Raw genomic sequence first — 20,799 nt, 5'->3', positions numbered from 1 at the left:
CATCTCATCCCACTTGCGGTCTCTGCAGCCTGTGGCAGAAATCACACAACCAACAGAATATTTTTTTGATAAGCGATAAGTAATCTGCTTTCAGTGGCTTTCCCATACCTTTTTGTACATTCATCAGTTACTTATTTGGCTGAATAGGCAAAGGAAGGCTAAAACGATACCTCACTTTCCTACCTGGTAAAAAACAAACTCAGAGCAAATTTGAGTAAAAAGATGTGGTATCTAATGGGATTCTATTACAAATAATCTGTGACCTGGGGCACTTTTTTTTTTCCACTTTTTTTTTTTTTTCTGATTCCTGTGACGACTGCTGCTCTGCTCAATGAGAAAATAGAGCTACTATGTCTCAAATTCTCAGGCAGGCAGATATGTTTTCCCCTGCACAAAACCCTGATCCAACAGATTTGAAGCTTGCTGTAGGAACAGAATGGAAAAGTAGTTTAACGTGCCTGCTTTCACCAGGTCTTACATAGCTCATCTCTGTGAGCTGCCCTCATGTTCCTGGCACATATTGTGTTGGTTATTTGGCTTCTACAGTCCTCTGCTTCCTCACAGGAAGTTTGCCAGAATGGGAATTGAGAATTCCTACTTTTTTTTTTCTTTTTTCCAAATTTTCATGTGTCCTTGTAGCCATATTGGCAAACTGTCAAGGACTTGGAAGTCCCATGGGTTCCAGAAATCTCTTCTGCTCCAGTCTCCCCTATCCCCTCTACCCCGATGGAAGCCTAGGGATTTCTACAACATGCATGTGCACAATTCTCAGCATCATTTTTTTTTTAACTCCTTGCATCACTCACCCTACTGGATTTTTTATTCCTGTGATGCTCATCATCTACCTCAAAACTTGGTGAAGGTCTCTTATTTCTCAGCACTGCTGTGGCCATGAGAAGAAGCTAGAAACAAAATCATTTTCTTATGCTGTGAAATTTGCCATGTATATTTCAACCTAATGTTCCTGGAAATTACTTTATTTACTGCTCTCTATACACAGTGATTCACTATTTGCTCTGCTTCATAAAGTAATTTCAGTTCTGCCCAAACTTTCGCAGTCAATTTATCACAGCAGTGAGTTCCAAATACTGTGCTAAAATCCACTTCCTTCTGTCCATTTTGTTCATCACCTTTCATTATTTGTTCCTTCCTCCTGCCTTCTCCAGTTTTTGTTTTATATGACTGAGAGATTTATTTCCCTATCTAACTCATATTTTTAAATATTTATGTTCAAATTTATGTACAATCCCCTATCAGATATGCCATGTTACAAAGCATTGTTATTTTTTAAATTTATTTTGATACAAGCGATTTTTTTTTTCCCCCTGGCAATTCTTGATCAGTCTTCTCACTCTTCACTTTTCACTGTTATTTAGTCTCAGAACGTTCTTCCCATTCTTTCTTGGTGATGATTATTTTACAGAATATTGTACACAAAGCTGTGTCATCGATTCACACAAAAACATTCTTACCCCCATGATATTATTCACTATTCCCTTCCTTATTTGTCTGAACATTCTGTTCTTTTTTTTTTTTGACTACAGCTGCACATTAAGCAGAAGCTGCCTTTGAACATGTTGTACACCTTCTCTTTTATGTTGATGTTTGCAGCAACAGAGCCATTAAGTTAATCAGTTGAGTATTTTCCACTTCAGATGTTGTTAATGGAAATCTAACAACAAAGGTTCGTGCACTTACCTTTGTCTTACCGTGTATCTTCAAATGATATATTGGAGAGAAATTTTTACAATCATCACCTTAGATGTAATGTGTTAGAAAAGGTGGAAAATAAGAGAGAAAACAACATAAAAAAGTTTATTATTATGTTCTGAAGTATTTACTAGTGCTTCCTAATGCTGATGCAAAGTACCATATGCACGTAATGCAAATACCAATCTCCAAAATGTAATGCATAGATGATTGACAGCTAAAAAGTAATGTTTAATACTTTATTATTATTATTTATTTATTTATTTATTTATTTTTTATTCTTAAAGAAGATGAAAAAAGAAAGAGATCTTGCAACCATAATGGTAGTTTTCCTCAGATTTGTGTGCTTGAGGGTGATCTCTGCATTGGCTGGATGCTGTTGGGGATGTGATGGTTTTCTCCTGGCTACAGACATGCAAGCTCTAAGGTGGATGGTCAATGAGTTCATTGTTGTGGTACATCTTTAACCCACGAAAGATTCATTTTCACAGCAAAATATCTTCATCTTGGTGCACTGATGTACTGAAAGCAATGCCTTGTTGCTCAGTGTGAACCAGGCTTTCAAGTTACTCCCTATAGGCTGACATGACTCATTTGTTTTCTATGTACTTATGCTTCTGCCAAGACTACTAGAAAGCCTTATAATTATAACAACCGACATTCCTGGCATCAGCAAAGCCCAAATTAAATTTCTTCCGGGTGTCCTACAGGTGGCACTGTAATTTCAGTGTCATGCATAGTAAAGCAGTCAGATCTCTGAATGGTTCCCGTACCTCCCTGTGGACCCTGGAATTTCCCTGCCACAGCAGAGGGAGATCTGAGGAAACACAGGCTCATCCCTAGACAGCACAACTCCATGCTGCTTTGAAGAAACATGTCTGTAATATTCCCGTGAGTAAAAAGAAAAATCACTTCAAAGCACAAAACAATCTGCCTTATTTTTGACAGTGTCCATCACTTTGAAGAAGAGAGAGGTTTATCAGAGTGTGCACTCTGTCTGTTCTATGCAGTATGTGGAATAGGTAAAGAATTGTGTAGAGAGTGCAAATATTTTTTTTTTTTTTATACTATAGTTAATTGTTGATTCATTCTCAAAGTCTACATGCCTGTGAATGAAACTGTTGAATGCACAGGCCAAAAAAAAGTACACAAAGATACAATTTATTTTTTTTTTTTTTGTCTACCAGACTTAGTAAAAATATAACTTTATAAAAACATCTATTTCATATTTTGAATAGGGCTGTTGATTTTGATTTATCAGTGTACCAGTTAGTCAAAAAGGAAAAATGGGAAATAAAGATTGTTGATGTGACCAAGGTGCAGACCATGCTGTCAGCCTCAACCCTGCTTGGGATGCTGTTTCCTGGGACACACCTTGTAGGTGACCCAGAAAAAACAAACCGGTTGTGCTTCATGCCCCATCCTTCCTGTTGTCCCGAGGGCGTCACTCAGCATGGCTGGTCTTGGGCTGCCTGGAGTCCTCCTGCACCACCAGGTACACGGTTGGACCCTTGAGGACCAAGGAGACCAAGGCTGAAGGGGCACCCTGGGGAGTGGGTCTGCAACTGAGACTATGCTGAGGCTTGTGCAGTGGGATTTGTTGCAGGGCACCTATACTATGTTTGCTCCTGTCTCCCACCATGCACTCAGAGCCTTTTCTCAGAATTACGCAATACAAGTTTTTTAAACCACTTTCCATTTGTGAAACAAAAATTTAAAAACTAGCTAACTGAGAATATTTCTATTTTTTTATTTCCATGCTCCATCCTATTTCTACCTAGCTCGGTTCCAGTATTAATGGCTCTGGCAGGCATGGCTTTTAGCACTTTGATGCCTGGCTTGTGGTTTGCATAGTCATGACTTGTAAAAGACACACCAGTTTCCTCTTGGGCAATTTAAGCTTTGCAACCAATTTCTGTAAGAGTTTCCTCTCTGCTCTGCAAGGTATAGGAGTTGACAGGACAAGTGTGGCTCTTCGTCAGAATTCTGTACTGGTAAGGCTGTGGCTCCTTTCTTTCCTTTTAAGTGACAGATGTAGGTGTTGCTGTCTGGTGATATCTACTTTCTTTCCATTTTTTTTTAAACAAACAAACAGTGGTTTTAATTGATGAGAAGTGGCACTTGGTACGATGAAGGAAGTTCACACTGGCACATAACTGCTATTTTTTTCTACATGACAGTGTAAAAGATCTTATGCTTCCCTTTTTCTTCCATTTTGTTTAAAAAATGCAAATGTGTTACTTGGAAATTATGAATTCATTAGAAATAATGAGGCTTGTTTGTGGAGTGAGGACAAGTGTCAGCATGTACGTGAACAATTTCTATTCTGAACAAGTTCAATTCAGTTATGTTTCAGCAAGATCCAGCAAAAGACAGGGTGACAGTGTAGGTACATGCATTGGGTAAATCAGATCTTTGTGAAGAGAGGCATGTAATATGGAAACAGAAGCAGTTCCTTTACTGATTTAGGGTTTTGGAAGTGTACAAATCTAGGATCATGTAAAAAGTATTTAATGTGCAATATGGGGGTAGAATGTAACGTCTTGTGGTGACAGTACTGGGTAGACTGATTTCTGTTTTTAATATGAAAAGAATTTTGGAATACATTAATTTTAATATTTTTCTCATAGTCATGAAGTTGTATTGGTAGAGACACAGCAAAAGTACAATGTGAATGGGCTCATCCTCACCTTGAAAAATAGGACATCTGGAATTACAATCTTCTGTCCTTTGCCCTGAAATACAAAACTTAAAACACCGACTACATTTCTGGACTCAAGTTTTCTTCCAGTGAAAGCTGAGATTAACAGCTTGTTTAATCATTTCCTTACCCGCTTGCTTCCAGTAAGTCCTTTTTGGGCAGTAGGGCAATACTTTTCTTTACTGGGGGCAGTTATATTAATTGAAGTTCTTGGAAGGCTCATTATCTCTGCTCAGGGACTGCAATTCAGGTCAATAGGATTTTCTTGTCTGCTAGTTATGCCAATCTTCAATGATTTGAGACAATTCCTAAAGGGGAGAGAAATTGCTTGGTTCCTTCGCATGAATATCCTTTCTCTACCTTCCCCTGTGGTGACATTTTTACACTTTTTGGAGGCAAAATTTGCCTCTGTGGAAAGGAGAGGCTTCCACAGTGCCCCTCTCTTGGTGCTGACTGGTGACACAGCTGCACACCATTTGAGCAGGTGCCTGTCCCGTGGTATTTCTGGGGCTGTGTGCCTCAGGTCAGGGATTTTGAAGCTTTCTGCTTTCAAATGCTTCATTACTGTGACCTTGCCCACTTGCTGCCTCACCGCCACCTCTGAGAGAGCAGTTCACTCCTTAAAGCAGGGGAAGTAGGTACTCCCACACAGTGCTCCAACAGCTGCTTTCCACTTGCAAGTCAGCCTGATTTCATAGGTGGGAAAGGTGAAATGGCACATTAAAGTGTATACTGTCAGCAAGTGCGTGCTCCAGGACTGCATCAGCATGGGATGGTGGAAGAAATAGGGTGACAGCCACTTACGCCAGGCTGCTAATGTTCTCATGAACTTCTCGTGCAAGCTGTCTGCTCTTTGTTCCCATGCATACTGGGAGATCTGACTTCTTGTGGGGCTGTCCAGTGGCCAGACGGCAGCATGTGCTTCTCACTGTTGAATGTGTTTCCGCTAGTGGGTGCAGCACCCTGCTGCTGCATGCTCAGGGCATGCTCTCCACCTGCATTTGTGCATTTGCCACAAGGCTGCTGGGGAACACATTGAGCTGACAAGGACTGAAAAGCTTCAGTGGTGGTGAAGATACTCTGCTCTATTTCATCCTGGTTAATTCCAGATAGCAAAGTGTTCCCACCTGCCCCCCCAAATCCATCTCCTTCACGCTACTGTATGTGCTCTGACTAAAAAAATAGTGGCATGGTTGTGGGTGAATGAGGTGAGGATTTGTTTGGGTAGAGAGTCAATGGTAGCACACCAAGAAACTGTACAGACAGAAGTATTGGCAGGTCCCTCTGTTAAATGGTATGGCCGTCCAGCCAGCTGTGAATCAGTGTGCCATGTGGAGGTCCGAGCAGATTCTCTCTTGCTGTTGGCTCTGGAGATAGGAGCAGTCACCCAGAGCATGTCGTGGGGGGCCATGCTGCTACATGACAGGTGAATAAGTTTTCAATTGTTTCATTTTTGTGTGTGGAGATGTATTCAGGGGATCATTCACCCATCTGCTAATGTAGCTGCTACTATTTATGGGCCAATGTGGCTGGTACTATTTATGGGCCTAGAGAATGGGCCCTCCCTGCCTGCCGCATCGCTTACTGCTAATGAAATCATGCTGCATGTGGTTACACAATTACTGAACAGGGAGACGGGCACTGAAGTAATATTTATTACCTATTTCTGCATCTCAATTTCCCTCTTGGCTGGGACACATTTCTGTCTTTTAAGGATTTTTCTGAAAAGCAATGCATGCAATTAAAGGCATAGCTCATCTAGCTGTTGTTCTCAAAGTACCTATATGCGTGTGTACTGTGGTTATGCCTTAGTGACATGCATTTCTAAAAATATTTTCCTTCTGCAGCCTCCTCTACCCTCTAATCATTCACTTCTCTTTCCTATCATCATGTTTCAGCCTGTCTGCCCTCCAGTGTCTGCTTCTTTTGCTTTTGCTGTGGGGCATCTCTGGCATAAGTCCCATGAATAAACCGAATTCTTCTGCTACGATGAGTACGTCTGCCCTCCTTGAGCTCCATCCCCTGCCTCTGGCATAGCCAAGTCATGCTTTCTCTGTGGAGATACCTTCAGTTATCCCTGTGCTCGTCTCTTTCATCTCCGAACAGGTCTTGCTGATTGCTTCCAAGGAGAAAAAATCAACGAAGTGACATGGCTTTTTCCCACCTATGAGTGTCCCTTCTTTAACTGCTTCTCCTGCAGATACAGCTTCCTCATCTGGGTAGAGCTCACCTTCCTTACCTTCCTTTTCCCCAGATCCTCCTCTAGTCTTTCTCCCTTTCCTCAACTAGCATTTTTTTTTCTTCTGTTAAATGCAAGAAATCATAGAATCATAGAATCATAGAATATCCTGAGTTGGAAGGGACCCTTAAGGATCATCAAGTCTCTTGACACACAGGTCTACCCAAAAGTTCAGACCATGAATCAACAAAAGTCTCTGCTCTCTGCCATAATTTAATCCTTGATTTTGTCTGAAAATCTCTTCTTAAAATCTTATTTTCTGTGATTCTTTCTGCCAATGGTTCTCCACCTGTTTTCTGAGACACTTTAAAATTGCCTTTCAGAAGATCCTGGTACACCCCAAAATGCTGTCTTTGCTCTACTAAAAGATCCTGTCCTCTGATTCATTTTTCCTCTACACTTCATGCCTGCATTATTTCATTCACAAACATCAGTTTAGCTTCTCCATCTACGAAGGGAAGATCTACTTTTTTTTTTTTTTTTAGATTTTGTTTATTTATTTGTTTACCTATTTATTTATTTATTTATCTATTTATTTTTCTGACTAAATGTAGGATTTGGCCTGTATCTCTGATATTTTGTGGCTCAGCCTTTAGCTGGACTCAGCAAGATTAATTGCTGCCTTTCATAAGTCATCATCTCTCACTACTGACAGTTAAACTATGGTCCAAGTGCCTTTTTCAATTTTCTACATCTTTGCTTCCAAGCTACGTTTATATTTTGCACACGCTTTCAAATGTCTTCATTCTCCATACACACAAATAAACTGTCATCTAAGTTGTCATTATTTCATGTTCCATTTATTGAAATCTCCAGTTCTCTGGCCTTCACAAAAGCAATTTCACCTCCTCATATCAATTCAGAAAATCACTAGAAAGATAATTTTCTTACCCTGCTGTTTTGTTGAAATCTCAGCCTATTTACCCTTCTGGGCAGCGTCAAACATAACTGAGCTTTAACTTTGATTTTGAATTCTCTGGCATCTTCCCTTTCTCTCTTATAACACTTTCATATGTTTCACAGTTTCCTAAAAATGCTTCATTATTTTTCTAAGTCAGTTGCTAAGACATTAACAGTAACCTTGACGCTGTCTGAGACCCAACAGATGATTCTGGTGCCTGTTTCACCATTATCTTGGCCTCCTGCTTCCCATCTACATCCTCCTGCTGTAACCTGCCTTAAACTGGAAGCTGTCAGGAGCAGAGTTACCTTCTCTTTTTTTCATGTTCCTACAGTACATCACACATGGTGTGTTACAGTGGAAATAAATAAGTTGCAATCTCCATTGCTAATACTTCAGAAAAGTTCCTATAACAATATTATGTGTGATAAAGCTGTGAATCATTTTACATATTTCTCTGGTTTGGTACATTGTGTAGCTGCTTTGTTATCCTCATTCCTTCTTGCAAGGTCTCAGGAGAACTCATGCTCTTACTCTTTGGTATATCCAAGTCTACGAGATTCTTCTAGGAATAGCTGCTGGGTACAAGCACCATCAAATACCGCACCAGCTGAGTCATATTAATTGTGCTTATTTTCTCTTAATCTAAAGCAAATGCAACTGCCAGGCAATTCAGTTTAGCTTAAATCTCTTCCATAGTTAGTATGTCTTGCCTGACATAGAGTAACTTGCTTGAGTGTCTGAGCTTTCTATATCTCCGTAATACAGTCAAATTATTTGTGTGGATCTCACAAAGCTCAAGGAGAGTGGAGATGATGTCAAATCGTCAGGTTTTCTCAGAAAGCAACAGTGTGAAGATGCTTGCAGCAAGTAGGAATCTGCACTTCCAAAATTTGTTGTTGAACACCTCTTCATTTAAGAGCAATTAGGGAATTGGGAGGGGAAGGAAAGGGGGTGGCATTGAGAAGCAGAAAGTATTATTATTATGATTATGTATTAGCAATTTAGTGCACTAGAGGGGTTCTTTTCAGGTGTGATTTTTGTCTTGTGTCTCCACCTGGGATCTTGTGGATTGCACCCAAATGCACAGTCGGTGCACTTAAAGCACTTTCCCTCCTGCAGAGGCTAAGATTGAAAACATAAACTAAAGTGCCACATAGCATGTGCTGTTGCAGGGGGATGCAAGATTCTCCATAAGCTGTCTGTCTTCCCGATATGTTGTTTGTACCTGGCATAAACCAAGTTGCTAGTGAAGATGCATTGTGGAGATGCAGTTCTAGAACAGTGGATGACAGCAACGGGACCCCGATCGTGGGTTTCTGTAACTGCAGAAGAGACATCTTGGTATTGTGTCAGTTAATTCCTGAGTCCGTAGAATTTACTGCAGTTCCCCCACATGGTTGTTTTCTGATGAGATCAACTTTCAGATTGGGGTTGCATGACAGCTTGTTTGTCTCCTGATGGAAACCTTTGGACAGCTTTAGAGAGAGCTACTCAGCATGCTTAACTTTGCTCCTACTTTGGTCCATTACATTGCTTTATGCTATATTCTGTTGCATTATATTTGGGCCCTATATTGCTGTCTGTAGATGTGCAAGGACACTGGGCACTCAGTTAAAATCTGTACCATTTCTCCACTGTTTCTCACCCCTTCTTTCACTTTTAATGAAGTCATACAGTATGAAAATATGGGCTACACGTGCAACGCTTTACAAAATGTGCCAAAAACTTGGCTGACATCCAGTCTGAACAGCTGTTTGACCTACTGACCTCCCTTACAAAGCCCTGTGGAGTTTCAGCCTTGGCTACCTTGAATTCAACCTTTCAGCATTCCTTTATCCTAATATTTGTGGTCAGCTAGCTTTCTTCTGCTAAGAACTGGTGTTTAAATCCTGAAGTGGCAGACACTTTAAAAAAAAAAAAAAAAAAAAAAAGAAAAGAGTAAGTTCTTCTCTTTGGAGTAGTTAGATTTATTTATTTATTTATTTTGGAGGAACATGTATTTTTTCTTCCTTAAATCTCATCAAATCACATTGATGGTCAAAACTTTATCCACTTCTTGAGAGGTGAGTTTCTTGTGCTAACCTTCTTATGAGTTTGTCTGTATTTCATATTAATGCTCAATTGTATGTGAATAATAAAATTAAATGTAAAGACTGCAATAGATTTTGAAATATAAATATCTTTAAACTAGGACATAATGAGCTTTAGTAATGATATGATTTGATTTCACTTTGTGTTTTGTCACCTTATATTGGGGTACAGGTTTCAACAAAAGGAAAGATTAAAGGGGGGAAAAAAAGGAAATACGCATGTGAGAAAATATAAATGTGAAATTATTATTTTTGTCTAGTTAGTCATTTAGTCATTAGATCATTTATCTTATCTGTGTTTTTGGATAAAACAATTCCCCTCATTTTTTCACCGTAAGAAGGAAAGACTTTTTTCCAAAGCTGTATATTTTCTTAACAAAGTTTGTTGCACTTTGTCTTTTAAGATTTCTTGTTTAGGGCAGGAAGCTTATTGTATTCCATTTTATTTTATTTATTTTTGTATTTTATTTAATGAAAACATTATATTCTCTGAGATTCTCTATAGAAAAGAAGTACAGAATAGGACTAATGATAACTTAAGATGAGATTTTCTATAAAGTTCATAATAAAACTCTTGCACTGCCTGATAGGATTTAAGTTTGTCATCTTGGTGTGCTAAAGCCACTGAAGTGCAATGGTTATCTTGCTCACATTTAGACTTTCTTCAATGTAATTCTCATCACTGAAAAAATTAGCATACTTTTCGATGTTAAGGAACAGACAGTAACGGATCTCCTCCAGAAAGACAAGGTGTTTACTGGTGTTTCAAAGGACTTCCACATTCATATGCTCCCCTCAGAGCTGTGTGAGTTTGCTGAGGTGTTTCTGGTCGTGCCGGTGTGCCCCAAAAGCACCGCTCATGGGGTAGTAACTCAGTCATGTTGTGCCAGTGATGCACATACAGGAGTTGTATCCAAATCTTTTGGTGATCTTTGAATCTTTCAAATCTTTTCAATGTCTTTAACAGGGCAGGAGGATTATAACCTCGTTGGGCTTGATAATGATTGCAAAAGGCATGAGAAGCTATTTAGCTGCCAACAGAAACAGGATGTGTTGCAGCACTTGAGGAAAGCACGAGAGATCAGCTAGGAAGACAAATACACATCATTGCTTCCCCGTGTCAGAAAAAGTGTGTGCTGAAAGTTGTGTCATCAAGTGAATTGATTTAAACAGAGACAATTTAAATTACGGGTGTTTCAAATCCTTGTATTAGCCTCAGACTCTTTAACTGGTATAAATTATAGCTCTGCTGCAATGGGAAATCCAGAGCGTAGGGTAGCTTTTCTCCAGGCATTTACTACTCGTTAATTATTCATTCTACCATGGGTGTTTTGTTGCCAATATGGCACATGGCATGAGAGGGAAAACTCGAGTAACAATTACAAATAATTTATTGAAAGAGGATCATAAAAGTAAGATTAACTATTGAGGCTGCAATTACCGTGAGCTATAAACTGCCATGAAATAGTTGATAATATTAATTTTAGTTTACATTTATTAAAATTTGTTATCACTGAATAGTCTGGTAGTTATTTTGGCTATTTACTTTTCTTCCATAAAACTTGAAAGATATATGCATAGGAATTAGGTTAAAAATGGAGGTACTTTACATTAGAATACACAGATCCAAATATAAAAGCATATAAACAGCAGGGGACTAGTTCATTAGAAAAACAGAGAGAGAGAATCTCTCCTTAGAAGGAGAGAGATAGAGACTTGTCCCAAAATATTGGGACAGACACAGCAAGGTGGAATTTAGACGGAAAATGTTTCATGAAATACAGCTTATGACATCAAAAAGTCCAGGTCTTCTGAGAAAACATGAAAATTGTTCTTGTGAAAGAGCAAGTTCATTTTTTAGTTTGGTGTAAATAGTTTTGCCACATTACCTTCCCCTTTAGAAAAATGCTTGATGCTTTGCTTCCAGATTTTACTATGATGAAGACAACCCCTCAGGAAAGGAGTAACTCACTTTTGTAAGTTTCAAAAAGCAAGTGTCTAATGTAGTCAGAATCTACATTTGCAGGAGTAGCAAATTGTCATTTTTAATGATTTATTTCTGTGTGCAGATGTTTTGGCAAAGGCTATAGTGTTTTAAAAACAACAATCATAGTAAATCCTGTATGCTAAAGGTGCTGATGGCTGCAGAAAAGAGTTGTATCAATCTTCTGCAACCAGCAATAGTTTTTTTTTGTAAATTTTATTTCAGTTCCCAGGGCTAGTTGGTTACGCTACCCGTCTTGGACAAAACCCTTTCTCATGGTGGTGGGAGAATATCTTCTAGCAGATATTTCTTACTGTGATCTTCTCGTGTGATGTAGCAGGCTTTTTCCTCTTGCTCATTGCAAACATAAAGTAAAAAAGGGCTGGTGCAGCCAAGTATTGCAGTGGTGAGACTTGCGTACCATGTGCGTTCTTGGTGTACTGTGAAGGTTGGAAGGAACATAAATTCTCCTATGCTCCTGACTGTTTAATGAAAAATCAAACAGGACTCTTAAGAACTCTGTTTTTGGTGAACTTTGAACATTGAGTGGAAATCTGTGATGGAAGAAACAGCAACTCTCCCAGCTGTTTCTTTCTTGCTTCATTCTTGCTAATCATCAGCATAGTTATTTTGCTTTACTTTTTAAAAGCTATTTTCTCGATGTTTCTCTGGAAAAGTGAATGCTGGCCTTTTGTGTAGAGCTGTCAATGTAGTGAACATTGCCTGGGTGGAAGGAAGGAGGAGAGAATTCACACATAATACTCAGAGAGTGCAAATAGTAGCAACTTTCTGTGGCCTTTTGTTCTTAAACACAGGAGCCAAAAGTGTGCTCCCGTTATCCTGACGTACTGCACTGCAGTTGTGGGCAGCCGTAACAGGACTGAATGTCCTCATTGCACCTCTTGTCAGGGTGGGTCATATTGCTCAGGTAGCTCTCTGAGTTTTGGGCATAGGAGAAAACTCCATTCACAGTGCCTGGAGAGAGGACAGCTCTAAGCATAGGATGGGCTGGTTGGCTTATGCTCTAGTCTTAGCTTCACGACCTTAAATCAGAAAACTAGCTGAGGGTGGCTGGCTGCCCACGCGCTGGCTCTGCCAGTACCTGAGAGGGGCTATGCCTTTCCCAGGAAGTCCTGCAGAGCATCATGGCAGGAGCAGCTGCAGATGCCCTCCCCAGTGCTCCTCTCCAAGGCTGGTTTACATTCCCATGGTGACTGAGGGGTGGTGTTGCTGTTGGAATTAAAGGTTCTCCAAATAGGAAAGTCCCACTCTGTGTGTTTGGGGGAGGTCCCCAAAGATGGTTTGTCCTTGGGGTGGCGTGGGGCAGAGGTGGAAGGCAGGGTGTGCCAGGCAGCCTCCCTGCCTGTTCCTGGTGGAAGGATGGTGAAGGATGTAGGGGAGCCCAAGGGAACTGGTCAGCTCCACTTGGAAGATTTTTTTTTTTTTAAATTAACTTTGTTTTAGTAAATTTGGTTCATTTGGATGAAAATACATTTTCTTTTTTCTTTGGACCTCTGAGTCTTGTCCTATTCAGAAAGAGAGCTATTGCTTACTTTCCTTTAGACCAGTATCTCAGAAGGGTCTATAGTCTCTGGACTTCTTCTTTTCCTAGGCCTCCTCTCTATGTTTCATTTTCTGGGCTAACAGGGAATCGTGCATCTTTGGAACACAGTAAAACACCCGGGAAGTGCTCCCCTAGATCTGAAGTGTTTCTTTTCCCCCTAACTGCACTGACTTTTCATCCATTTCTGCAGCCACCTTCTCATCTTTGCTTGCTTTTATTTGCCTGCCACAGTGAAAGAGACAACTAGGAGACCGCGGTAATTCCAGCATTGTACTTGAGGTTTTTGCAAAATTCCCACTTTTAACTTGGGATTTTGTTGGCCTTCAAGGAGCAGAACAGCACTAAGAATCAGCACAACACTATGAGGAGTCTGTGTGCAAATTCAAGTTTGGAGGAGGAACACTTAGCTAAGCACACCATTTTGAGTTCTCTCTCTCTCTCTTTTTTTTTTTTTTAATTATTTTTTTATTTTTGCCATTGAGGCCCCAGAGGCAGCTGGAGCATCTCTCTTCTGTTGAACCTTTCCTTTCTTTCCAGCCGCTCTCCTCCGGAAGGCAGGGAGCGTGGGCTCCTGCAGCTGCTTTCGTGGAGCTGTCGGCGCCTGTCACCCGCCACTCCTGGGCTCCCTGGCTGGACCTGGCTGGACTGACTCCCTGGCCGCGATCCCAGCAGAGCGATGTCTCCAGACCCTTTCTGTCTCCGAGGCGGGAGCAGTGAACTTTGTTCCAGTTTTTCCTGGCCCTCTCCCAAACAGAGCCAGAAGTTGTCTTTTTGAATTGCTTGCAGGTGAGGGGATTGAATTGTTTCAAATGCCTTTGAAAATAAGGTTATAACTGATGGGGTTATAATGTGGCAGATGGATTTTCTTGCTGCTAGGCCTGCTATAAGAATTCTTGTGGCTATTCAAAGGCTAATTTCTATTTAGTATGGTTAAATTTATCCATTGTGGCCAAAGCTGAAGGTACTCTCTGGCAATTATGACTTATATTTTAATGTTTGTACTTTAATAGACTTGTTTTCAATCTCAGTGGTGAATTTTATCTGCATTTGGGAATGTGGAGTAATGGAGACCAAGGGGAGTGGAACATAACTGGGGTGACATGGTCCATGAGCTTGTGTGAAAAGAGCATCCATGTCTGTTTGTCATTGCCCCATGGCACAGCACCAGCTCACTACCTGGCTTTCCTGGTGAGACAGCAAATGAGAGAAAATCTGCAGGTCACGAATCAAATTGTACGAGTAGGACAGTTGATTTAGGTAGTTAATTAACCAGTTAAATAACTGACCAGATCTGATTAATTAGTAGCTAATGGTAAGATTCTGTCAGATTAAATTGATATTTGGAAACCCAAAGGACAATTATTAGCTTATAATCACTGTGATTATTTTTTCCCCTGCATTATTACAACAACCCCAGTTAGAGGTAATGGCATAATTTAGGACTGTTATATAAGGCTGTCTCCTTGACACAGGACAATGCTTCGAGCACTGCTATTATGTGGGGCAATGCTATTCCTAATGCTTGCAAGTGCGATCTGTGATTAAGTAATCATTGATTTTTCTAGGCAAATTTTTGTAACCCTATTGCTAATTTCATATTGCCTGTCAATTCATTGCCCATTGAAGTGCAGATAGTGGCGCACAGCAGAAAGCCAACTGAGATGTCAAAGCTGGTGACCAATATGAGGAATGGAGACAGAAGGAAGGCAAAGAGTTTCTTTTCCAGGTTGTCTTACAGCCTTGACTTGGTACTTGGTAAAACAGAAATTTTTTGAATAGTTTGTGTCAATGCCATCTGAACAGGATCTGAGCTACACACATTATGGGTGTTTCTGCAATACAAATGATTTGAGTCATGTCGCATATCTCAAATATTTTGCTCAGAAGCAGAAGGCATATGCCCACTTTGGATGGCATCTGAGGGATGCTTGGAAGGCATGTGTGGCAGGCTTATACTAATGTCATTGCAACCAGTATGACAGTGTCAGGCCACGTAGATTTTGACTTCCACAAGAGTATTATTATTAATGGATTAAGATATATATATTTTCCAATGAAAATCATTGACTCCCACCACCCCCCACCTTTAACATTACCTTTGATCTTTAACAGAGATATTTCTATTTATTTCAGAAGAGATGATGCAGTCAAATGGAAATGATTGCAAGATATTTCTGATAAGTCACTTGCCGTGTTTCCACATTTGTTGCATCAGCCATTACTCATGTATCTACTTGTTAATTATTCTTGAAAGAACAGGAGTGAAGCGGTACAAATAAATAAAGATATGCAAAGTGATGTTTATAGTTCAGTTGTTAAATCAAAACATAGCAAAACAAAAACCTCAGAAATTTGAATTGGAAATCTTATACCTGAAACCACTTTTGACATAATTATTCGATTCAGACTGAAATTAAATGAGTTGGTTTTGACACCTCTAAGAAAAGACAAATAAATATAGGTTTACAAACTGGTAATCTAAAACCATCTCATTTGCTTTTATCCAATACATTTGTTGTAGTTTATATTCCAGGATTTGAGAGATTAAAGTTTGTTCTCTCCTTTATAAAGCCATTTGAACTGGGAGAGGTTCCACTGTATTTTATTTTCCCTCTCTCTTTGTTTTATCCCATTTTCCAGTTTTAGAGAATTGAACATCCACCACAGCAGACTGCAATCCTGGTGTACATTTTCGGTGTGAGTGCCTCCATCTGTAGACCGGAGGGTTTTCCTCTCCTTTTCCCATATCTTATCTCGCTGCTAATGCAGAAGGTTGTGGGGAGGGCTGGAAAGCCACATCCTCATCCTGATGTTTAGGAAGTGAGACCCTGCTTCAAATTCAAAGTCTATCTGAATGAGAGCAAGGATATGCACGTTCCCGTCTTTAGTCTGTAAAGTGAGCTATGAAATGAGATGGTCTGGGACATGTGTTCTCCTGCTGTAGCTGTTCCAGTTAGGAATCAGGACACCCTCCTGGCAGTATGAACTCAGGTGTTGTCTCCTACTAACCTCTCACTGGCTTGTCAAGCTCCGGAGCTCAGATGTAGCCTTCATGGGCTGGAAACCTCTTCTGCCAGCCAAAGCACCAGCTGTGGGTGTGCTCCTGGGCTACTGTGGAGCCCGTGGAATGGTGTGACCACCTCATGTCACACACATGGCATGGGATAGACACGGCTCGGCAGGGGATCCTAACTGCAGTGTGGGGAGGGGAATATTTGGGGCGGGGGGTTACAGTTGCCAGAGACAACCCTGGTAGGTTTGTCTATACCAATATCCAATAGGGTGGTTATAGAATAACTCTACATGAGAGGCTGTATTTATCCAGCTCCTATTTTGTCTGTCTGCTCAGAAAGGATAGACTTGTCCTATTGTACGGCTGTGAAGAATTGAAAGGAAACACTTATTTTACTGCAGTGCAGAGATAAACAGGTCATGCCCTTCCGAAATGTTGGTTTTGCAACAGTTGAGTACACTTGAGTAGGCATAAAAATCTTAACATTGTTTCACAGTGCAACTAATCTCACTCAGGTTGGGTTTACTTAGGAGAAATAAACTCAGTTTATCTGTATGAGAGCCAGTCTGCAGTGAATGTATTTTTACAGCTTTCCATACACAGGGAATAATAAATTTTACACTTAACTAGAATGAGACAGAAGTCAATGCTGCTTTTGAAAATTAGATGCTGGCTCAAAGACTGCTTAGCCAGTTTCTGGAAACTAAACAAAAATTTGAGTTAAAGTCACTGAGAAGGATCTGCTGAAAGCCACTCCAACTCCTTTGGCACAAATCACACAGGCGGAAATGTTTCCTTGCCAATTAACTAATGCTTCTCCTTGCATAGTGGCTAATTCAGATCTGTGCAGTTTGTAAAATTACACCCCACCCCCCTAAAAACCCCAAAGCATGCATGAAATGGAGAACTGACAGGAAAAAAGGCCAGATGTCACAATAATTACTATAATTTGGTCTGTTATTTCCTTGCTTTTTGGCTCAGCATTTGAAGCTTGATGTTAATTTGCTTGTATAACTAAAGGTGTTTCCTCTGCTTGTTTACACTAGCTATTATTTCTAAACATCCTTGAAATTATTTGCTATAACATCTCTCCTCATCTTTATATTACTTCAATTTGAGCCACTTTTAGAAAGTGCTTCCTTCTATTTTTGAACAGAAGCAGTTGGGAGCCAGAAAAATATGTTTTTGTTTGCATTTCTATTTTTGGTTTGAAATTGCTGGAAACCAGTAGGTGGGTTTTTATTTTCTAAGACTTTATTTTCAAAATGAAACAAATATTATGTATGAGGAATGCCACATATCTTAAATTACTTGTTTTAGTAACAGGAAAAAGTTCTTGTTAGAAATTCTTCTGAAGTGTGGCTCTATTTCCGGAAATCCTATCTTGCTCACTTCAGCAGTCTTGTGTTCTCTCCCATTTCACTGAGTGATTCTTTCATACATAAAGAGATGAGGAGTTCATAGGAACATTGTAGGCATTACAAAGTCGGTATGTTTTCCTTTACCTTCTGTACTGCACAGATTCTTTTGTTATGTGTTCATTCTACCAGCCCAAGGAAAATCATGTAAGGAGTTGACTATTGGTTGTGTATACTGAATGAAATTACATAAATGGGTAACTAGTGGTTTTGGATATCCTTGGGATATAATTCCTACCATATGTTATCAGACTGTACAATTTTTGCTCTCCAAAAAGGGAAGAGTGTAATTCATTATAGGGTAGTCAGCTATGAAATCTCATTGTGCTCAGGAGAGGGGAGCAAATGAGCTGATTAGAACACTCAGAAAACACTGGGAATATCTTAGCTGAGTGGAAATAACTTCATCTTAGTGGGAATAAAAATCCTATTGATTTCTTTCACAGTAGGGGGAAAAAAATGACACCTCAGGATTTACTTATTTATTCTCTATTCATTTCTAATACAAAGCGACAACCCAACAAACCAAACAGAAAAACTCTGAAAGCAAACAAACAAAAAGTACCCTCACCAACCATATCTGTGAGTTTTAATGTGTTTATTTCATAGAAAAGAATTGGATAGCTTTGAGTTAGTACTCCTTATCAATAATTGCCTTCTACATCAGTAAAATCTTTTCACATAATATGGCATTACCTTTGGAAAAGATATTTTTTTGAGAGGGTGGAAGGAGATGGGAGGGTGAAGTTGGCAAGTCAAATCACATTAACACTTTTTTTTCATCTATTGTCAGGACTAATTTATGAAAATATAATGCAGAACTCAAGCAAACAAAACTTTCTCTTTTTACAGCTTTCCCTCTAAACTTTGAAACCATTCATGGAAGCTGATGGCAATGCTCTCGTAAGTATATCTGAAGTTATGGCACAGTTACTGATTAGTTGAAGAGATCATAGAAGACTGAGGACAGCATCAATATCCAAAGATCTTGCTCATGGGTCAGGCCAAGTGGTGAGACACTTACAGGCTTCCCCATATTCTATTCTTGGGATGAAACTGAATCTGTTGTATGGACCCAAAGCCAGGGGTCCCATCACTTCCAAGAGCTACTCTTCAAAGGATGAGAAAAGAGTAATTTAGGATACATGAGCTTAGCAAAGGACTTTTCTTAGACACACATCTGTCTAGTCCTTGAGGTTTTAGGAAAATACAGCTCTGTAGAAGACAAACTGATGATTATAGCCTTTGGTACCACTTCAAACTCATGAATTGTGAGTTAAACTTCAGGAGACATGAAGCCTGGTCTTCAGCAGTAGAGCAATGACTGCTTTTGCTTGTAGAACAAACTTTTCCTTCCCCCTCAGAGAGCCTCATACACCTATTTTGCCCCGCTTCTTCCTTCGGGAGCATTTGCAGGCTGCAGTACACCTGGACTCTAGGCAGAAACATCCCAAAGACAAACTCGACTGCTTCTTGGCAGCTCTCCAGAGGGATGCTGCCCAAATAGATTTCATTCCCAGCAATAATTGCTCAAGGCCACCCATTTGAAAGGGAGGCTGGAAATTTGTAGCACCCCTGCTATATGTTTTTAAATCAAACATGGGATCTCTAAGCTGACGGAAGTCTCTCACCGAAGATGTCACTTCTCTTGTTCATTTTTGCTTATCCGTGGAGCCAGCCTGGCACAGAAGTGGTTGTGAACAACGCTCAGTTGTACAGCTCCCTTTGCAGCTGGCCCATGGTTGTATTTGCCAAGTGGAGGAGCAATGGACAGCAAGCTTGAAGCCTGTGTTTTCATGCAGCATCACTATCCCATCCTGTTCAACCCTTAGATCTCACTAAACAGATGAACAAACAAAACCTCCCCCCCAAAAAGATGAAAAGCTAGCCTGCATTGCCAGCCTCACAGAAAAATTATGACCCTTCTAAAGTTACAAATAGCTGTGATGTTTTGCATTTATTTCAGACTCTTCTGAGGATTGTTGTCCTCAGATTTTCCCTGGAGCTAGAAATATTTTTTTTTCTTAATTTTATTTTTCCTGATTGAACCTGTGATATTGAAATACACATCAGGAAATTTGTCTTTACAGAGGAACATTCACCATTATCAGAATAATAGAAAAGTATGAGCCAAACTGAACATTTTGTTCACTTTCAGGTTGTTCCAGTGACTATGTGTAGTAGTTACGATATGTTCACATCTGAAACCGCTGTTATGCCCCTGGTCAGTACCATTGGTTTTACTGGTAATAACTGCCTTCCACAGTCAGACTTTTCTGTTTGTTCTGCTCTGGTGCTGTAGTCTGCTAGGACTGAAAATTAAAAGTATCTCTTAATCAGCATTCATCCAGGTTAAATGAAATGAAAGATTTCCAACTCGCATAAGCCAGTTTTCAGAGGAGGAAACTTAAATTTACTTTTTGAGGAAAGATTTACAATTGGAGATGTGTTAAAGTGTTATATTCTTGTGGAAAACTGAACTGAAATCCTGCTGCTGAGGCAGTACATGAATTTTATGGTAGATTAAAGTAAATATAGATTTTTCTATTGTTTTAAGATGAAAACAGTCTCATTTTTTTTCTTTTTTAATTAAATAATTTCATAAAATATCTGACTACAAACACTGGTGCTGTGGGGAAAGAGGTTTATTTTGTTTTTTCAAAGATCTGCAAAATTTGGGAAACCAATTTGTTGAACAACCCTGATTTTCTTGGCATATTCCATTGATGTATTCTGTTACTAGAAGGTTTTCTTGTGAAGAACAAACAAATTATTTTTTATGGGTTGACACTGGGCTTCTCTGCAGCACTAGAAACATTTAAAAGTTGTTGAATTCCTGGTTGAGAATTAATTCGATGAAATTTATGTCAGCTTTCAGGAATCCTGGAAAAGAAAAACTGAAATGTAACTTAATTCATGAAATCTCACTCAGTGACAATTTTATTGTGGATTCATCACTGATTTTATCCAGGCAAACTAAATGTAATGCTGGCTTGGGAAACTACCCTTCCTTCCCTGATTAGTTTCCCAACTCCTCCAATGAAATATGAAGATATAGAGATCCATCACCCCTGTCAACCTGCAGCAGGAAACAATCATTGCTACTGAATAATAAATGCACATTTGTGAATTCCTTTTGCTACCCCAAGCTCTTACTGGGTAATCAGTTCCCACCT

At 39.7% G+C, this 20,799-nt stretch overlaps 1 protein-coding gene across 7 annotated transcripts in view; it reads left to right on the top strand.

Moving 5' to 3' along the window:
* The window catches only part of IPCEF1 (interaction protein for cytohesin exchange factors 1), an 88,637-nt gene that overhangs the window by 25,346 nt on the left and 42,492 nt on the right, over nt 1-20,799 (top strand). For 3 of the 7 annotated variants that reach the window (XM_066994211.1, XM_048076895.2, XM_066994210.1), the window contains exons 2-3: nt 13,730-13,978; nt 18,476-18,526. In XM_066994211.1, the coding sequence (XP_066850312.1) occupies nt 18,503-18,526 (24 nt within the window). In that variant the 5' untranslated portion in view covers nt 13,730-13,978; nt 18,476-18,502. Of the gene's footprint in view, nt 1-3,585; nt 3,705-13,729; nt 13,979-18,475; nt 18,527-20,799 lie in introns of those variants that run through there. The other 4 variants (XM_066994209.1, XM_066994208.1, XM_066994207.1 and 1 more) reach the window with 3 other exon arrangements.

This window comes from Anser cygnoides, chromosome 3, assembly GCF_040182565.1.
Source record: "Anser cygnoides isolate HZ-2024a breed goose chromosome 3, Taihu_goose_T2T_genome, whole genome shotgun sequence".
NCBI classification, from domain to species: domain Eukaryota; kingdom Metazoa; phylum Chordata; class Aves; order Anseriformes; family Anatidae; genus Anser; species Anser cygnoides.
Note: the sequence above shows the minus strand (reverse complement) of the source record. Positions and strands in the feature narration are given on the sequence as shown.